Source organism: Phocoena sinus, chromosome 15 (genome assembly GCF_008692025.1).
Source record: "Phocoena sinus isolate mPhoSin1 chromosome 15, mPhoSin1.pri, whole genome shotgun sequence".
NCBI classification, from domain to species: Eukaryota; Metazoa; Chordata; class Mammalia; order Artiodactyla; family Phocoenidae; genus Phocoena; species Phocoena sinus.
Genome location: NC_045777.1, coordinates 36,286,155 through 36,306,268, shown reverse-complemented (window position 1 = coordinate 36,306,268; position 20,114 = coordinate 36,286,155). Strand labels below are relative to the sequence as shown.

Genomic DNA, 20,114 nt, shown 5'->3' with positions numbered 1-20,114 from the left:
ACTTCTCTGGAGTCATTCATTTTTTATGGTCCACCCCAGGAAGTAAGCCACGGTGAACTCAATCTCATGAATTAAGGCTGTCAAGAAGACAACCAGCTGATTTGGCGGGTGGAAAGGCGTCATATGTGGACAGGTTCTGATGACAAATCATTGCCTGGCAAAATAGGGAAAATCAATTGGTTCATTTTATCTTTTACTTTCCAGCCGTATGCTTTTTTCCAACCCAATACATGGATCTTTCAGAGGAACAATAAAGCACCCTGTCCTTTTTTAGTGACACATCATTTTGAAATAAAGGGCATTTAAAAATGGAAACATGGATATGGAAAGATATAACTCAAGAGGAGGACTCTCATGAGCTCTGATGTTACTATTCATGTCTAGTTAGGTATTCCAACCAAATGGAAGGTCAGTGGGAGGATTTGGTCAACTCTGCAGATCATACTATGAACATCTAAATGTCCCAAATGAAGTCCTGCTACAAAATTAGTTTAACCCACAGACCATAGAGTGAGTTCCTTCTTATCGTTATTTTTGCTTGTTTGTTTTATGGGTTTTTTTGTTTTTTGCGGTACGCAGGCCTCTCATTGTTGTGGCCTCTCCTGTTGCAGAACACAGGCTCTGGACGCGCAGACTCAGCGGCCATGGCTCACGGGCCCAGCTGCTCTGCAGCATGTGGGATCTTCCTGGACAGGGGCACGAACCCGTGTCCCCTGCATCGGCAGGCGGACTCTCAACCACTGCGCCACCAGGGAAGCCCTTATCGTTATTTTTATATTGTGGCTTTAAATTTCATTTTGGTGAGGATGGATATAATAACATTAAAGATGATAACTTTCTGCTTACATTTGGGATGGACGGTTCCCCCTCCCCAGATTTTTTTTATGCCTGAGATATAATAATGCTCTAATAGAGAAATGAAGAAATGGAGAAAAATATACAAACATGAAACTATGACACAAGCAGTATTCATAAGAGATGACAGTGAAACATTATCGGCACTTGAAATTAAATACTTCTATGTTCACTAAGCAGTAATAAAGGATTCCCTATGCTTCTCCCCCTCTAGCATTTAAAGACAATATTGAACACTGTTTAGAAAGAAGGATCATATTAACACTAAAAAAGGATTCCAAGAGCCAGCTTCTCATATGAGCAGGGTGACCATTCATGCCCACTTGTCAAGGACGGTTTCAATTTATGCCCATGGTCTTGGCTATTATGAACAGCTTCCCCTTTCACTTACAAAACTATCTTGTTTGAACAATAAATCACATGGTCACTTATAAGGGGTGATTAAGGTCTCTGGCAGATTGGATCTAACACAAAGCATGCCAAGAGTCATTGTATAATGACATTGTATAATGTTTCTGCACGCAAACCATAACTCTTTGTCATTAAAAACCACCAATGAACTTTTACCAGGGTGCTTTAAAAATTAATGGCAGTCATATTAATGTTTGTGAAAGATATGACTCTGTGACCCAGTCTTAGCTGTGGTCTGTCCAAACAACAACCATACATCACTGTTTTTGATGCCTGGGTACATCTTCATTAGCATGGCTTGAGTTTCCCAGGTCTGCAACTGGAAAGGCTACTAAAACTCCATCAGAAATAATTCTCTCAAGATGCTGGCCATTTTGGTTTGAATATTACATCAGAAATCCAAGCATTAAATAGTCACACTTTTAAATCAAACCCTTGTGATCTTAACTAGTCATGAGCAGATATGAATCATCAAAGCACCAAGAATACGGATGTAGTTGAGCAGGAAGGCAATGTCTTGCTTATCAGAGTTTTCAGTCCTACCTTGCGTTTGGGACACTGCATGACAGGATTTCAAAAGCTGTTTGTACAAAAATAGTAATGTCAAAATTGAGTCATACATACAAAACAAAGAAAATAAATGAATACTGAAGTGAATTTGAAAAATGAATGCAAAACCATATACAGAAAAGCAAAAAGCTAAGACTAAAACATGTATACAACCGTCAGTGACAAACTTCCCCCAAGTTGATCTCAACAGAAAAAAAAAAGAACAAAACAAACGACTGATGCCTAAGAGCCCAGACTGTGCCTCTCTTGTGGGGCAGTGAGTGAGGAACCCTCCCTTGAGCGAGACCCCCTCACCTTTCTTTATTAAATGATAGGATTGATGGCAAAAATCAATTTTTAAAACTTGGGTGTGACAGTAATGGAACATCTCAGGTTTGAAATGGTGCATGTCAAGAAGGATGAGCTCCTGTGTGGCTGGGAGGTCGATGGGAAACAGCAGCAAAAACCCTTTGGAGTTTTAAATGAATAACTGGCTGACCAAGTAGACAAGGCCATTAGGAGGCTTTAAAAGGCCATATGAAGTTAGGATCCAGAGTCAGGACCCAAATATATTAAAACTTGAGTTGTTTCTACCAATGCCCTCAACACTGTCTAGCTAATGAAGTAGATCGATTCCAGGCTTTTCTTTGAGAGTGACTGGGAGAATTTAGGCGATTAGGGTCACAGGAAAGCAGGTAAGAAACCTTAAATGGAGGTATTATGGGAGAATGTTAAAATTCATTTATTTTTGGCTTAGAAACAGAAAAAAGTCTTGGGGTTTAACAGTAGTTTGGGAGATTGTTATACAAGTTTGGGATTGCCTGGAGACAGGAAACTGTTTTCTGCCAATGAAATATTGGTTATAAAGTGAGCTCTCCAAATGGTTCCAGACCTCACCTATTATGAGGGAAGAAACAGAGTCACTATGTCTTTTGCCCTGTGTCTATGACAGTGTTGAAACACACTGAGTAACTGAATTGAGAGGTCTTTGATCTTTAAATTCAAAAAAAAAAAAGGTATACCAGAAATACCTGGGATTGAATTTGCTATAGAATAGGCCATATTTGTAAAGCAAAGCTTAACAAAGAAATTCAAGTCCTAATTCTACATTTGCTGGAAGTGTCACTATATCTTGAATTTCTTTTCATGGAATCTCATTAAATCTTCATCAAATCTGAAGCCTTCTCATGTTTTTTCCTAAGCTTCTGTGACTCAAAGTATCAGGTGTGGGTGGTAGACATTACCTGTGACCCACTGAAAGGCATTATATGAATTTTTGGAACAAAAGGTCACTATTCTCCCAATATGATCCAATCAGTACAGTTATCACTAATCCAGTATTTCAGTGCAAGAACTCTGGTGTGATTTGAGTTACACATGTATTAGGATAAAAGCCCAAAGTGATTTTTAAATTATACAATTTAGCTCTCAAACTAAAAAGGCTAGGTAACCGTACTCTCTAGCTCTGATATACACCACTATTGTAGTGATGAGTAATTTTTAGCACATTTATATTCTTTAGTCAAACTTGTTGCCAAGCAACACAATGATTTCTAAGTAGTTTCTTAATTTAGCTAACTGAAACATAACTGCATCTTACCTCCATTGTGCCTTCTTCTAAGGCATCCTTATCCCCACCCAGTCCTGATTCACTAAAGTGGATTCTATTGTTTTGGAGATGGTGGTTCTACCCTTACTCATTCGCCAATCCCCCCCTGCCCCCGCCCCCCAGCACTTTCTGAGAAATGCTTTAGGAGCAAAATCATTAGTAACTTGTACCAGAAGGTGATGTATCTATGAGTTGGTCAAATGAGTTGGGCCCATGGGACAATAAACACTTATTGTCCCCCTTAGGGATCTGTGGACTGTTCATGAATAGAAGCATTTAGCTGGAAAGGAAATGGGAAACATAACTCAGAAGTATGCCCATGAGTAAAACTTCTATCAACCAAAAAGTAAAGAATCTGAAACCAGAAGTTGGATTTATTTGTTACCCAATTGCAATACAAAAAAAAAAAAAAAAAGATTTTATGGTTTTGTTTTACTTTCTCAAAGGTAGTTTTTAGTGTAATTTCCAGTTAGGTGTTCTTCAATGGAAGCCATTTACTCTTAAAAAATATACCTTAAATAGTATTACTTTATATATGAAAGGAAATAGGAAAGAATAATGTAGTACAAGTACGTATTTCAGCAAAACCTCTTTAAAGCTTCTATATTGAAGTGAATTATCTAGAAACTTCCAAACCAGCTACACCTAAAGAGATGTATTTGGACTGAGACAGACTGAAATTTTAACTGCTGCTGAGGGTCATTTTGCCACATAAGCTAGAGGTACTTCCATCAAATTGAAATGAGAGTGCGGATGGCCGATGGGCTATAGCCCATCTATATGTACTGCTCGAGGTAAACACACATTTATCCTGGTGTTGGTATATGCCTGATAGCTACTAAATAGTTGGATTTTGGATAACTCTTTTTATTTGTGTACATTTTTTGTGTTTATTTTTATTTGTGTATATTTAGCGTTTAGCACCAAGAGTATGGTATCCACCCACTTCCAGTGGTTTGTAGAGTTATGGTGGTTCATGCCTCTAAGTTTCACTTGTAAGGCCTACTAAGGTTCTATAACTTCACTTTTAGATTGAGGTTGAAAATAGGTGGTCTCTCTCATTTGCTTTTAAATACAACCTCACTTGTCTCTAGGGTACAAGTGATAAAACTCTAAGTGAAAATGAAGAAACAATTTGTAACCTGTTTTCTCCTCCTCTCAGTAATGTCCTTCTTAGAATCCCCATAATCTAATCAAACCATGACTTTTGATTCTTTTCTCCCCACAGCCACATTCCTCTCCCACTTCAAAAAAGAATACTTTCTGTTCTTGGTGGATGAAATGGGGTAAGTACAGTAGGCACCAAATTTTTCTAGCCATCTTTCCGTGCTACTACTCAGTCCACGGGCTTTAGCAGAAGGGTGACTCTGATCTAAGGCATTTGCCTCCCGAAGCTGGCTGGCTGCCTACAACTTTTTATGCTTTTTAGATGAAATACCTGTTCGTTCTGTTTCTCTAGGAATTCGAGGTGCTCAAGCTGGACTTTTTTCAACTGGTCCATTTCTTTGGACTGCTTCATTGCGAGCTGCAAAAAACAAAACAAAACAAAACTTCTGGTCAACATTGGGTTGTAATCTTAAAACTTATGGATGAAGGTTGGTAGTTTGCAATTTAAGTAACGGATATAAAAAAAAAAATAAAAAAGAAGAAAGAAAAGTAGCCTGAAAACTGGGAGAGTTTAAACCCATAATTTTTACTGGCAAGATAGTTCCTGCCAAAATCTTAGAAAACAAGAGTACTTGTTCACGATTAAAATCTGGCTTCATTTTCTGTATAAAATGGAGCAAATAATTACCTTAAAGCTTTCAGTGAGAGATTAATTTAGCTTTCAGGGAGCGGAGAAGAGAAGCTAGAATGTTTGACGTACAGAAAAAGCAAATTAAGCAAATTAGCTAGTAGTCTGATTTCTAAGCATGAGTTACTGTTTATAGTTTTTTTAAAGGAAAAGTGTCAAGAAAATTATAAAATACTTACTCGCTTTCTTTCTTCCAGAAACTTTTTAGTGTTGCTGCTGTTTAATTCCCTGACCCGCCTAAAAGCAACAGGTACAAACAACAGTTGGTATGACGTCGGTTGGACATTATATTAAATATGAAAGAGTCATATTCCATTTAATTATTTGGATGGGATTATCACTTCCTTTTCCTAATTTTTATTGAGGAATTTTGAAATGTACAATGTACAGAGAAAAAGACAAAAAAAATCTGTGTACCCATCACTCAGATTAGTCAACATTAATTATGTTTTACCATGCTTGTCTCATATTTTTAAAGGAAATAAAGCATTGCAGATATAAATAACCCCCCTTTGTATTCTTCCTCACTCCACTTCCCTCCTTTATCTCTCTCCAGAGGTAAACACTATTCTGAATTTGGTGTGGACCTTCCTATCCATGTTTTAATATTTTTATTACATATGGATACATCCATATGTAATACACACAAATGTTCTCAAACTTTCACATGCACACAAATCACATGGAGATACTATCAAAAACACAGATTTCTGAACCCACCCCCAGAGGGTGTGATTCAGTGGGTCTGGGGTGGACCTGAGATTCTGCATTTCTAATAAGCTCCCAGGTGATGCTGATGCTTCTGGACTATACATATACTGTTTTGTATGGTTCCAAATTAACCTAAATGCTAAACATATTCTGGGTTTCCTTCTGTAACTTAAAACTTAGCCTTATGATTAAGAGATATAGCTATGTTTCAAACGATTCCATTATTTTCATCTGCTGCATGGATTTTTCCATTTATGAGTAGATTACAGTATTTTCATTTTGCCATTAATAGAAAGTAGGTTATTTCCCAACAATGCACAATGGTTTGGCACATAGGGTCCTGAAATGCTTGGCACAATGTCTATTGGCTAAATAAATGAAATGTAGGACATATCTTCTTGTGCGTATGAGCAAAGGTCTCTCCAGGGTGTAAACCTAGACTTGCAGGTTGGTAGGGAGTAAACAACTTCATCTTTACTCCAAAGTACCTGTCCCAGTTTGCACTCCCACCCATGGTGTCTGGGTGTTACCCTTTCTCCATATCTTTGCCTACTCTTGTTACTATCAGACATTTCCTTTTCTGTCAATTGCTGTTTTTTTGAAATGGCATCATGCTGTTGTTTTAACTCACATTTCCCCTGATTATTGGTGAGGTGGAGTGTTTTTCATGACTAAATAGACGTATAATTGACTGAATTTCTATAATAGTTATAGGTCTATTCAGGTCTTCTCTTTCTTTTACAGTCAGTTTTGGATATTTTAGTTTTTCTAAGCAATTGTCCATTCCATCTAGGTTTTCAAATTCATTAGTAGCATTGTTTATAGTAGTCTTGGTTTTCAAAAGTATTTACTGCATTTGTAGTTATTTCCCTTTTCATCCCCAATACTACTAATTTGAGGTATCTCTTTCTTCTTTATCAGTCTTGTTGGAGGTTCACTGATTTCTTTTTTTTTTCAAATAACAAGCTTTCGCTTTTGCTTTTTTCACTTTTTTACTTCCATTGCTTTTTGTTTTCTATTTTAATATTTTTTGCTTCTTAAATTTTGATTTCTTCCCATCTGACATCTTTGGGTTCAGTTTATTTTTCTAATTTTATGTCCTCTTTGAGCATTTTCTTATTAATTTTCATTTCTTTAAAAAATATATGCATCTAGGCTATAATTTTCACTGTAAATATCACTTTAAGATCTAGTGGCAGGAAAGGAATAAAGACACAGACATAGAGAATGGACATGGGGAGGGGGAAGGGTAAGCTGGGACAAAGTGAGAGAGTAGCACTGACGTATATACACTACCAACTGTAAAATAGATAGCTAGTGGGAAGCAGCCACATAGCACAGGGAGATCAGCTCGGTGCTTTGTGACCACCTAGAGGGGTGGGATAGGGAGGGTGCGAGGGAGATGCAAGAGGGAGGGGATATACGTATACGTATAGCTAATTCACTTTGTTATACAGCAGCAACTAACACAACAATGTAAAGCAATTATATTCCAATAAAGATGTTAAAAAAAGAACCAATCTCTTAGCAACTTTCAAGTAATATACAGTGTGAGCTACAGTCACCATGCTGAAATTAGATGCCTAAAACTTATTAAACTTATAATTGCAAGTTTGTATCTTTTAATCAATGTCTCCTCATTGACTCCCCTACCGTCACCCCCTGGTAATCACCATGCCACCCTGTTTCTATGAATTTGGCTTTTTTATAGACTCCACAAATAGATAGTATTTTTCTCTGTCCGATTTAGTTCACTTAGGATAATGTTCTCAAAGTTCATCCATGTTGTCCCAAATGGCAGGATTTCCTTCTTTTTATGGCTAAATAATATTTCATTGAATAGACATCTCAAATTTTCTTTAACCATTCATCTGTTCATAGACACTTAGATTGTTTCCATGTCTTGGCTATTGCGAATAATATTGTGATGAACATGGGGATGTAGGCATCTCTTCTAGATAGTGTTTTCATTTCCTTCAGATATATACCCAGAAATGGAATTGCTGGATCATATGGTAGTTCTATTTTTAATTTTTTGAGGAAACTCCTCCATACTGTTCTCCATAGTGGCTGCACCACCAATTTACAATCCCACCAAGAGTGCACAAGGGTTCCCTTTTCTCCACATCCTTGCCAACACTTATTATCTCTTGTCTTTTTGATAACTGCCATTCTAACAGATGTGAGGTGATATCTTATTGTGGTTTTGATTTGCATCCCCTGATGATTCATAGTGTTGAGCATCTTTTCATATACTGTTGGCTATTTGCATGTCTTCTTTAGAAATATGTCTATTCAGGTCCCCTGCCCACTTTTAAAATCAGATTATTTGTTTTTTGCTATTGATTTGTTGATTTGCTTATATATTTTGGATATTAATGCCTTACCTGATATATGTTTGCAAATATTTTCACGCATTTGGTAGGTTGCCTCTTTATTTTGCTGATTATTTCTCTTCCTGTGTGCTTCAGCTAACTCTGACACATTGATCAACAGTGTTTATGTTGTCATTCAGTTATAAATATCATGTCATTTATGTTGAAATGTCTTCTTTAACCCAAGAATAGAAGTATTTTTCAGCTTCTGCATGTCTTTCTTACCTCTCTGATTATAAATTTTTAATTTTATTTCTCAGTAGTTTGATAAGGTGGATACACACAGCATGTGTTTAAAAAGGTAACCATTTGGCATAGAGAAATTATTTTTTAAGAGACCAGCCATTTGTAGATGTTTGAGAGTCACCTAACCACTGGATACTGAGTTATAATAAATAAGTATAATAAAGCAAAATAAGGAAATTAAATTTAAAAACTTTCCTGGTTAAGTTATCAGTAACTCATAATTTAAGATAACTTGATCTCAACTGGGTTAAAGTCCATTTTGCAACATAATTGAAAAAGTATGATAAAGAGCTATTTGATAATTAGCACATTTATCATGTCGAATTCTATATTTCAGTTTGGACAGTCTAAAACAGTTTAACAAGGTTTTATCATGGCATGAATATTTTGTGTTTTTCAGCTAAAGTGGACAATGTCATTTCCATGTATACAAGGCCATTAAGCAAAGTTTCTTGTCTGAGAATAACGTCCAGAGGGTGGCACTTTGTTAAAATAAACAAGAACCAGATAACTACCCCAAAATGATGGTGTAAATGAGCATTGATTAAATTGAGTAATAATCTCCCTAGAGAGACACAAATGACACTCCATGTTTACTGGGAAATTTCTTGGCCAAAGTGTTGAAAAGGCAATTCATTTCCAGGTCAAATTACTGTGGAATTCCAAATCCTATTGCTGGCCAGTTAATTCCAAACCATATTTAATCCAACAAAACTTCAGCATAAAAATGCACTGGATGGTATTATGCTTTATATTTTGTCCTATTTCAAGTTTAACTTTAATTATGGTTAATAAATGAGATGCGTTTTAAAAATCAACGATATTGAAGTAGTTGGACAGTAGTTACTGCTGTGTTCAAGACAAGGAGGAAACATCAGGTATCAACTAAGCGTCCACAAAAGACCGTGTAGACAGTGGAATTGAAACGGGGTACTTTGCTTGGAGCTGCAAAGTTTCCTAACAGCTCAGCCTATGGTCCACAGCTGAATGACGTAAAGCCCTAAACTTCATGCTCACGTTTTAACCCCCAAAGGTAATCTTCACTTTGCTCTGAATTTTGTTGAGCATAAAACACAGGCTTTGTGTGGGTGGTGAACTCAGCCGGCAGCCACATTCTATCCAAGTCTATTTCTCCAAGAGACACAATCCTGCTGTGCTTGACCACTGCTGTGTGAACCTAGCTCTCAGTTCTGGAGCAACTAGCATCTGTGTTCTTAGAGGCTTTCGGGGCAGCCATGAGCATCACAGGTGAAGATGCTTTTTGGGATCACTGGGAACCAAGTGCTGCTAACTCCCTCTCTTGGGTACTATGACTACTGATGTCCTCTCAGATCCCCTTTACCAGCTTTGGCTAAAAGGGATCTTCTCTGGAGGTCACACAAACCTTCCCCCAACTCTATGTGGCCAATGACTGATTAACATAGAAGTACAAAAGTCAGACACCTGTGGTTCAAAGGGACAGATCATGGTAGAGTTTACAATCCAGAGCTTGAGATCAGGCTGAAGAGGAACTCTAGCCAAGACCATATCCTTACTTAGCCCCTGCCCTGGCCCCCTCCTGCTTCCTCCTCTCCCCTTAGCTGAAGATCCTTTCCTCAGTAAATCATATGCACAAAAATTCCTGTCTTTGTTTCTAGAAACCCATTCGAAGACAAGGATGAACCAGAAAACCTGTGTGTGTGTGTGGGGTGGTGGTGGTTTGAGATGACACCTGGTGTCAAGGACAGCATGAGTCCAGTCAAGGGAAGAAGACCATCCTACATGCTGTTATATAGACTGTAAGTCCATTCAGAATGGGCTTAACACCTGAGCAGATGAGATGCTTACAGGATGACCCAATGGGATGTGGGAAGGATATCTTGCCATATTTTATATAATTTTGTTTGTAAATTAGCACACATATATTGAATGTAAATCTGTTTTACTAGTGGTAGTAAACAATCAGAAGATGTTTTACAGCAATAATAATACATCTTCTAGCAGTTATAATAGCAGGATTCTAAACCAGAACTCACAGGTTTGTTTATATCTCAAATGTGAGTGTGTGTATACACACAGAAATATTGTCGAGTCTGTGTCTTCAAGTCAGTGTTATATTCCGGCAGTGAGCATTCAGACTCACCTTTCCCGTTCTGCTTTATTCTTGATAGATTTGTCTTGGCTGATGGCTTTGCTATTTTCCATAGAAATCTTAGCCTGGTGTGCTCGCATTTCCTTGCTTTCCCTATGTATTAAAAATAAACAAACAGGTGGTGATCATTTTGTAATGTATAGAAATATTGAATCACTATGTTGTGTACTAACATAGGAACTAACATAGTGTTGTAGATCAATTATACTTCATAAAACAAAAAACAAACCTAACCAAACTCCTAGAAAAAGAGATGAGATTCCTGGTTACCAGAGGCAGGGGTGGGAGGAGGGGGAATTGGAGGAAGGTGGTTAAAAGGTACCAACTTCCAGTTATAAGATTAATAAGTCCTAGGGATGTAACGTACAACATGATAAATATAATGAACACTGCTGTACGTTATATATGAAAGTTGTTCAGAGAGTAAACTCTAAGAGTTCCCATCACAAGGAAAACATATTTTTTCTTTTTCTTTTCTTTTATATCTATATGAGATGATGAATGTTCACTAACTTTCTGTGGTAATCGTTTCATGATGTATGTAAAGCCAAAGCACTATGCTGTACACCTGAAACCATACAGTGCTGTATGTCAATTACATCTCGATAAAACTGGAAAGAAGAAAAATTAGGGGAGTGGAGAGCTAGTGTTTAGTGGGTATAGAGCTTCAGCTGGGGAAGATGAAAAAGTTCTGGAGATGGATGGTGGTGATGGTTGCACAACAGTGCGAATAGACTTCATGCCATACATTTTAAAAATGGTTAAATGGTAAATTTCATGTTATGGATATTTAACTCTAATAAAAAAAAATGAAAACAGAAACAGAAAACACATTCCACATGTAACAACGGGACTAGGTTCACTTTTTATTTCACTATTGGGCTCATCAAGTTGTTTTGTACTCTGTGGAAAGGAGGGCAGGAGCCCCGATCCACGAGGATGCTTCTCCTGGGGGCAGTGGGTCACTGTGAAGTAACAGTGGTGGGCTGGGAAGAAGCGACATTATGTGTGTCTAAGCTAACCCTAACCACACAATGATCGTATTCAGCTGCCCAGAGTAGGACACTGTCATTAACATGCCATAAGAATTCTGAATAATAAAAGCTAAAAATCTTAAGTTATATACAAATATGTCAGGCAATCATGTTTACCAACCTATATACAATTTTAAAAAAAAGTAAATAGTGAATACAGCATGAGAGTAATCAAAGAATGCACAGGGACAACCACTTATGGTCAGTAGAATACAAGGATATTCCAGCTTTGCCCCATGTTTTTGGGATCAGATGGCTTGGAAGAGAAAGGATGTTCTAACACTCACAAGTGACCATCCTGTTTTCTGACAGCCCAAGGGAAGGAAGGGGATGAAATGGTTTCAAATAAGCATAGGAAATAGGGAGGGGGGAAAGGATGTTTACAGGTGACTGATCACTGTGTGTGTGAATGCGTGTGTGTACCACAAAAACTCATATCTTTATATTATTGATGAGTTCATTAAAAGCATACAATTTAGAATACTAAAATGAATATTAACAAAGAATCTTCCCTGGAACCTGTGGCAATCTCCTTGAAGCACTGCCTGGAAATGAGGGACCAAGGAGTGAGGTTGTTTAAGTAGTGTTTGTACTTCAGGGAAAGGGGTGGACAAAGCTGAAACAGAGAGTGCTTCAGTCAGAGACCTTAGGGCCACAGAGGCTGGAATATGTATAGAAACTACTGGGCCCAAGAAAATGGCTCTCAAAATTTTTCATAACTTGTTATTAAATTGACCATCTCTTCTTTCATTCAACAAGCACCTATCTATAACCAAATAATGCTGCTGAATGTTAAGAAGCCAAGATTTTTTAACCGAGAGCGACAGCTGTGATGGTGACAAAGAAACACAACTACAGGATGCTTGAGAAAAAGCTTTGATGCTACTGTTTTTTTGAAAAATACCCCTGTCATCGATCTGTTTTTTAAGGTAAGTTAGTATTAAGGTTATGGTTCCTTCAAATGACTTCCTGTGTCATGCAAGAATTCATTTACTTTTTTTTTTAGACAATGCCTGCTGTTGTGGGCTAATTTTTTCCCTTTATTCAACTTCAAAAGAAAAAAAATTAGAATAGAGTACCTTACTCTTTGAAGTATCTTTGAATAAGGGTGGACACCTAAAATCTGGTATTGTAGCAATGGTCAAAGGGAGGATAATGAACAGACCTTTCTGTGTACTAAATCAAGAGCATTTCTAAGGGAAAAAAAGACAACTTTTAATCCTATACAAATAAATAGAATACTTGAAAATGGATAGGGTCTGGAAACTTAGCCCACAGGAAACTCAGCAGAGTATACCTCATTTAGTTGATTCATGTGAGAATCAGAAACTATGGCAAAAATACTTCATGTTCTTATGGCTGTATATCACTCCAAAATAAAGTTGGAAATCTCAGAATGTGCCTAGATAATTCATGCAGTTAGATTTTAAAAGTTTCTTTTTGATTTGTTTGTAAAATGCTTCTGTTTTCTACTTTTTTGTGTGTATCAACAGACCATAACTGTGGCATACACTTGGCACTAAGGACGGCGCAGGCGAGCTGCAACAAAGCTGTGACAAAAAGACATAACTGACCTAAACACTCTTCCGCCCTGGGAAAAAGTCCAGCTCATCATCTGCAGTATGCAATTTGCTGAAATGGGGTGAGACCAAAATAAACAGATACTTTTTGCTGTTTCTTGATCAGGCCTGCTTTTCTAGAATTCATAGAAGTCCAGACAGTGGAAACAAGAGTCTTTCCTCAGGTACCTCTGAGTGATCAGAACCAATCCCTCTAGGAGCTCAACTGCTTGGTCTTTATCTCCTTCTATGTCTTCTCTTCTAAGAGGCTCCAGATCATTTTTCAAAGGCCGCCTCAAGCCCTATCATTCTATGAAGCATCTGGGACCACTTGGAGGCAGTAGAGCCTGTGACACATTTTAGTATGTATCCTACGCTACTTGTAACGTGACTTAATTTGTCATGGGAGTGTGAGATCTTGCTAACGCTTGGAAGCCCTTTGATGGCAGAGGCCATTTCTCATAGTTCCTCTTGCTCACGTCAACTGTACAATAGGATATATGTAAAAGCTCAATGTTGTATGTCAAGTTGATTTTCCTTACTACCTTGACAGGTGCACACACACACACACACACACACACACACACACCACAAAACTAGTCTTTCGTAAAAATTGGGAGTGTCTTCTGGAGCTAACTTTCCCACCTGTCATGGGACAGTTTCAACTGCAGGGTCTGCTGCTCGTGGGCGTTGACCAGGAGCTTTTTGAGTAGCTCGCACTGCTGGCTGAGGTGCAGATCCCGGATCTCCTGCTCCTCTGCACTGTGAGTGTTGATCATGTCTGACCACTCTTTTGTGTGCTGCGCCACGATCTCCTTGACCTGTGTGGGGAAAAGCGGGTGGTGCCACTTGGAATTCTCACAGGTCAGGTAGGAACTGAAAGCACAATATTAGCCATGCATTTCAGATCCCTCCCACCAATTTACTTGGTCAATCAGTAGACACCCATATAACCTGCAAAAATATGTACTAATCAGTGGGAATCAGGAAGTCATTGCTTATTAAAATAGAGCAATCACTTTGGCTCTAAATACTTAATCATGACTCGTTATTTCAACTGCCTAACTCGCCCACACTATGGTTTGTCTGGGCTTTGGGCTCCTTTACCAATTCTACCAGAGTTCTCTTCATCACCTTATATTTTTCCAGCTTCACTTCCACAAGGCCACAGATCTGAATAGAGAGATGTGTTCTCTTATTCCTGGATCATGACTTATTGTGTCATTTGAACAGATGCTGGGGTAGAAAGTCTTCTCCTGCAAAGAGTATCTATGCTCTTCACACTGTGGTTTTACAGCTCATCAATAGCTAGATTCTCTTTCTCCACCTCCTTGAATCTGGCTGACCTGTGACTTGCTTTAGCCACAAGACAGTAGCAAATGTAATACAAGCAGAAGCTTGGAAAGTACTTATCCTTTTTCTATGCCTGGAACCCTGAGGCTAACCTGTGGTAAAGCCTATGCTAGCCTGCTGAAGGATGAGAGGTCATGTAGGAAAAAACAACCAGCAGTCAGCTACCCACCAGAGAGATGAGTGAGGCTATCAGTCCCAGCTGACTGTTGACACACACATGAGCCCAGCCAAAATCAGCAGAACTGTCCAGTGGAGCATAGCCCAAATTCTAACCCACTGAATTGTGAGCTAATACATGGTAGCTGGCTTACGCCACAAAATTTCGCATGGTGTTTCATGCAGCAAAAGAAAATTGATACGGTGGCCAACATTTCTGCTTTCCTATTTATGCAAAGCATTTAAAAATCATGGCATGTTGCATAGTTGTTAATTCTCACATATTCTAGTTAAGAAGAGAGAAAGAGAGAGTGGGGAACAACTCTTTTTTTTTTTTTTAAACTGGGTTTGATTATTGCTTTATTTTTGCGCAACGCGGGCCTCTCACTGCTGTGGCCTCTCCCGTTGCGGAGCACAGACTCCGGACGCGCAGGCTCAGCGGCCATGGCTCACGGGCCCAACCGCTCCGCGGCATGTGGGATCTTCCCGGACTGGGGCACGAACCCATGTTCCCTGCATCGGCAGGCGGACTCTCAACCACTTCGCCACCAGGGAAGCCCGGGAACAACTCTTAAAGATACACAGCTTACTGCCTCTACAGACTGCATGGCAGAGTGGACACAAAATACACAGCACCAAAGAGAACTTCAGCTTGGATGCCTGGTTGGCCCAGGTGTGTGGCAGGGTCGCTGGCTGGATGACAGAGCTGCATGTAGACATACAGAGGCTGGCTGGTTTGACCAAAAGCTATAGTTGGAAACTTTCTTTCAGAGTTTCTTTTTTTTAATAATTATTATAATTATAATTATTTATGTTCTTGATGGCACCTTGGTGCTCAGCTCTCCAAAATGTCCATAATCTTCATTAATGTCCCCTAAACTATTTTCTTGCGTCTTTGGGGGAATCCAAGTAATTAGTCTCATCTCCTAGAATCTCAGCTCTGGATTTTTTCCCATCCCAAACTTCCACAGCAAAGTTAGGACGGAATAAGTATCAAAGAGCTACTGAACCCTCAAGGTGGGTGGTTTTCTGTCCTATGATGAATGTTACTTCTATAGGGAATCATATTCTGTATTTTATACACTATTTCCTTTTAGTTGTTTCCCTTGATGCCTCTGAGGCAGACAACATAGATATTGTGAGCATATGTTTACAAATTAAGGAAAAGGTGTTCCATGAAATGGCTCTTCTCCAAGCCAGTGAGCCCAGACCAGCCCCAGGCTACTGTTATTTCTGATTTAAACTGGGTGCAGCTTCTAAAAAATTACGCAGTATCTTCCGCAGTTGCTGCTGTAAAAATAGGTATTTTCTTACCTTAGATTTGTGATCTGATGTCAGCGTCTGAATTTTAATTTCTGTTTCTTTCTTCATTTCGAGACAATTACTTCCCCTGAAAATGGAAAACCACAAATGCATGCCAGGCATTAGATATCTTTCCTCTCCCAGGAACCTTTGCTCCAAAGCCTTCCAATGAAGACAATTTGTTCATCAAACATGAGACGCCATGGCTCACTGGGCAGCCTCGGTTCTTCCAGTAATAGATGCACACCTTACAAAATATCTGTATCATGATTACTCAATTCAACCACTACACAAAGAGATATTTCAGACCTAACAATTATTTCATTGTTAAGGGTTTGTTGTCAGAGTTTCCATTTTGGTTCCTGCTTTTCTTCAAGCTATTTTTTGTTTATTCAAAAGTACACTATTTAGGATGAGAACTGAAAAATAGGACCTCAGCCTTGAAGCGAGCTTTCAATGCTTCCACTTTGGTTGTAAAGCCAGATTTTTGTCTGTGACACATGCCAGCAAGGGAGAAAAATAGCATTTCTTGGCAGTACAGGGTAATTTTTGCTTCTTACTCTATTGTGAGTAGGAAATATATACTAGGCAATTGCCCAGCAACTATTACTGCTTATTTCAGTGATATCCATATCATTGCTGAAACCAGAATAGGCCCTGAGCTTCTGCCTTCAGCATATATGCTCTGATTTATTATGGCCTAAGTCAGAGTGTTTCATCATATTATTAATAGAGAGTGTCTCTGAGAGGCACATTCTAAACATCCAACTTATCACTTCTCCATGGCTGGCACTGAGTGTGTTTCCCTCCTGCTCTGTTATTCAGTGAGCTTGCAGCAACACAGAAACATTCCCCCAGCTTAATTCTATCAATAGATAAAATCTTTCAAGGTAAATGCAGTGATAGGTTTTATTCAACAGTTTCATCTGTTGGCATAAGCTAAGGATTCTTGTAATATTAAACATCAAAATTGCATTTTTTTTCCTTGAGTGTATCAATCTTATTATTTATTACTTAGCAATGCAAAATGATTTCTGGAATTTTTCCAACTGTAATTTGTCCTTCCTTCTCCCCCTCGACCCCCATTCACCTTAAAGGTACCATGAAAGACACAGTTATTACTTCATTAACCAACAGCTGCAGAACTTGAATAAAGCTCCTCTTTTCCACTTCAGTCACTCCCTTCAGCTGAGTGAGTCGCTTATTTTCCAGGAATCATTGTTAATGATGAAAACACAGTTAAGACTAAGTTCTTCCTTGGCCTAAACAGGCAGTTGAACTGTGGGAAAAGACAAAACATAAAAAGGCAAACAGCCTCCAGAAGGACATAAACAGCATTTACCCCTTCTTCTTCATTGCCTTCTCTAGGATTTTCTCATGAGTTGACTTCTCCTTGTCATACTGCGCCACAATTTTGTCAACTTGTGTGCAATGTAGCTTCTGCATGGTACTGTGCTCCTGAACGAGAAGAATTTGTAGTGACGAGTTAGACCTGTAGTGTAGCTGATAAACTTTCTCCCATGTTGGGCTGGCATAATTTTCAACAGCTCTTTCAGAGTCTTGGTTTGAAAATTAAGGAGTAACTGAGTCTGGGAGCTGGAAAGACTTCCAATCTCCCACCCGACCCAAGAGTTTCTTGTATTCCCATCAGGTCTCTCCAACAAGTGGGTTTCCAGTCTCAGTCCATTGAACATGCCCACCTCAAAAGGCAGCCCTGCCCACTGCTGGGCAACACCAATCATCCCAAAGTTCTTTCTTCTGCACATAGATGTCTCCATAGAACTGCCACCCATCCATCTTTGTTCTGCTGAGTCATCTAATGAGTCCACTGCCCCTTCTACAATCTAGTCCCAAAAACCCAAGTTCAGCTACCATATTTATTCTCTTTTACATGCTGAATATAACTATTCATTATGAGGCATGGCTTCTAAACACCGGACACTTTTTGGAAGGTCTTGAATACCATCATTACACAGTGAGAACCTCCACTGTGGTTGTCAATATCAGCTCATTTTGAATCCCCATCAATTGATATTTTTGCCAGCTTCCTAATCTAGATGCACTCACAAGGATGACAGAATGTTGAGGAACCCTGGCCTTCAGCTTTACAGATAGTTAAAATATTTCTCCATCTGCTTCCTTCAATCACTGAAAATGGGGCTGCAATGCTTTGAAAATAAGTATTTCTTTATAAACATTATTTCTTCCTGATAATTTGGTCACAGCCAGGGACTTAACTGAAATCAGATTTCTTTAGCTGATCAGCCCCTAATCATAGAGGAAAACAGTTCAATCAGTAATATACACTCTAAGATGATGCTTGATGTTATATCCTAGACTTACTCTTGAGAAACTTAGAGAAATGAGATGATACTAAAGTCTGGAATGGATAGACTTTGCTCAGGTTATATAACTACCCTCATGGTCATGTTTCCTTTTGCTTATTTTTTTAAGTGAGTAACAAAAGTGAGTGACTTAATTATTTTAAATTTAATTTTCTTCCTAAGGTAGGCTCACCTTTAACCTAATTCATGGATATCTTAAAAGATTTCATAAAATATAAATGGGGGAGGGATTTTGAACTTTCCCAAGATTTTCTTAATTTCCCAATACTGTTAGCAGGTTAACACAGGACTTGATTTACAGTTCATTTATATATAAATTCTTCAGAAACGCATTGGTGCACATGGTCTCAGCATTCCTGTCCAGTGAATAAATGCCTCTGGGAGAAGGCATGGAGGAAGGTGGTGCTAGGCAGGAAGGTTCTAGGAACAGGACCTGATAACAGGGACAATGAGTGCTCTGAGGTGATGTTACCTTCCTCTGGATTTGGGGTTAGGGAATTATAGGTAACAATGTCCTGCTTAATTTGTGGTAACCTGGAACACCTCATAAATCCAGTCCTGTTACCAATATCTGTGCCCTTTTGTGTTATAAACTAGGGGTTCTGCATTGGGTTAAAGACATGGACAGTCTCAGGTCTTAGGACAAGCTACTTACCCTCTCAGTCTGTTCATCTTTATAATTGGGAGAGTGATACCTTCTTCAATCTTTATAATTGGGAGATTGTTCCCTACTTCATAGGGTTGTTAGGATTAAATATAAGAGAAATCATATTTCAAATGCCTGTTATACCTTATTCAAAATACAATTACATACAAACCTACTTATATTATTCAGTACTCATGAAAACATGCAGAGAGTGACCTGAGAGAAGGGAGAACAGCCTGAGAAGTTAAATCAATAAACTTTTCCTCCAAGCTTAACCTACTGCCACAGGAATAGATTGACACGTCGATGTATCCTTATTTAAATGGATTTAGCTACTCTTGCATTGTCATGGGGGAAAAAAACCCACTAAATCACCCTACTACTAGCCTTCCTTCTAAGATTTAGTAATCATCATGCCTGTTTGGCACATGTATTAATTTTCCTGGGCATATAAGGGGCTCTATGCAAGTCTAGAATAAAACATTTCAGAGGTACCACATTCCTATGTCTCTTGCAAATATCATTGAAAGGAGGGTGGAGAAGATTGTTTCTTTAAATATTCTAGTGCAGCACAAGAAAAGGGAAAAATAAAGAGGCTCTGAGGATTGGAAGTAAGCTGACATAGACTATTGCTTAAGGAAGTATTCTGGTGAACCTTAATTAACCCAATTAAGATATGAGGAATGAGGGTGTTTGTACCATAAAGGCATTCATGATGGCTTCAAGTATATAAGATATGCTCTACAAGGGCAGGGAAAACCTCTTTTTTTCACCACTACACGGCCCAATGCTTGGTACAAAGTAGATTCAGTAAATATTTGTTGCACGAATTTAAAAAAATTAGCATGGAAAAGCAGTAAGAGGACTTGGATTCTGGTCCCAGCTCATCCTAGTGGCCTTGTGTAACAAACATAAATCTTTCCAGGCTTCAATTTCTTTATTAGAAAACTGAACAGGACCTTGTTTGCCCAACCTAATTCATGGTTATGAGCTGCAAGTTACCTAATGTATATAGAATTTTAAAAAATTAGAAGCAT

The 20,114-nt window shown here is 38.6% G+C and overlaps 1 protein-coding gene across 1 annotated transcript in view; it reads right to left on the bottom strand.

The window, feature by feature from the left end:
* PLCB4 (phospholipase C beta 4) overlaps positions 1-20,114 on the bottom strand; it is a 273,741-nt gene that overhangs the window by 2,139 nt on the left and 251,488 nt on the right. The window contains exons 31-37 of the mRNA XM_032607078.1: positions 17,429-17,544; positions 16,099-16,174; positions 13,921-14,096; positions 10,674-10,775; positions 5,399-5,456; positions 4,863-4,949; positions 1,810-1,846 (exon numbers count right to left, since the gene is read on the bottom strand). Coding sequence (XP_032462969.1) covers positions 1,810-1,846; positions 4,863-4,949; positions 5,399-5,456; positions 10,674-10,775; positions 13,921-14,096; positions 16,099-16,174; positions 17,429-17,544 — 652 coding nt within the window. The remainder of the gene's footprint in view (positions 1-1,809; positions 1,847-4,862; positions 4,950-5,398; positions 5,457-10,673; positions 10,776-13,920; positions 14,097-16,098; positions 16,175-17,428; positions 17,545-20,114) is intronic.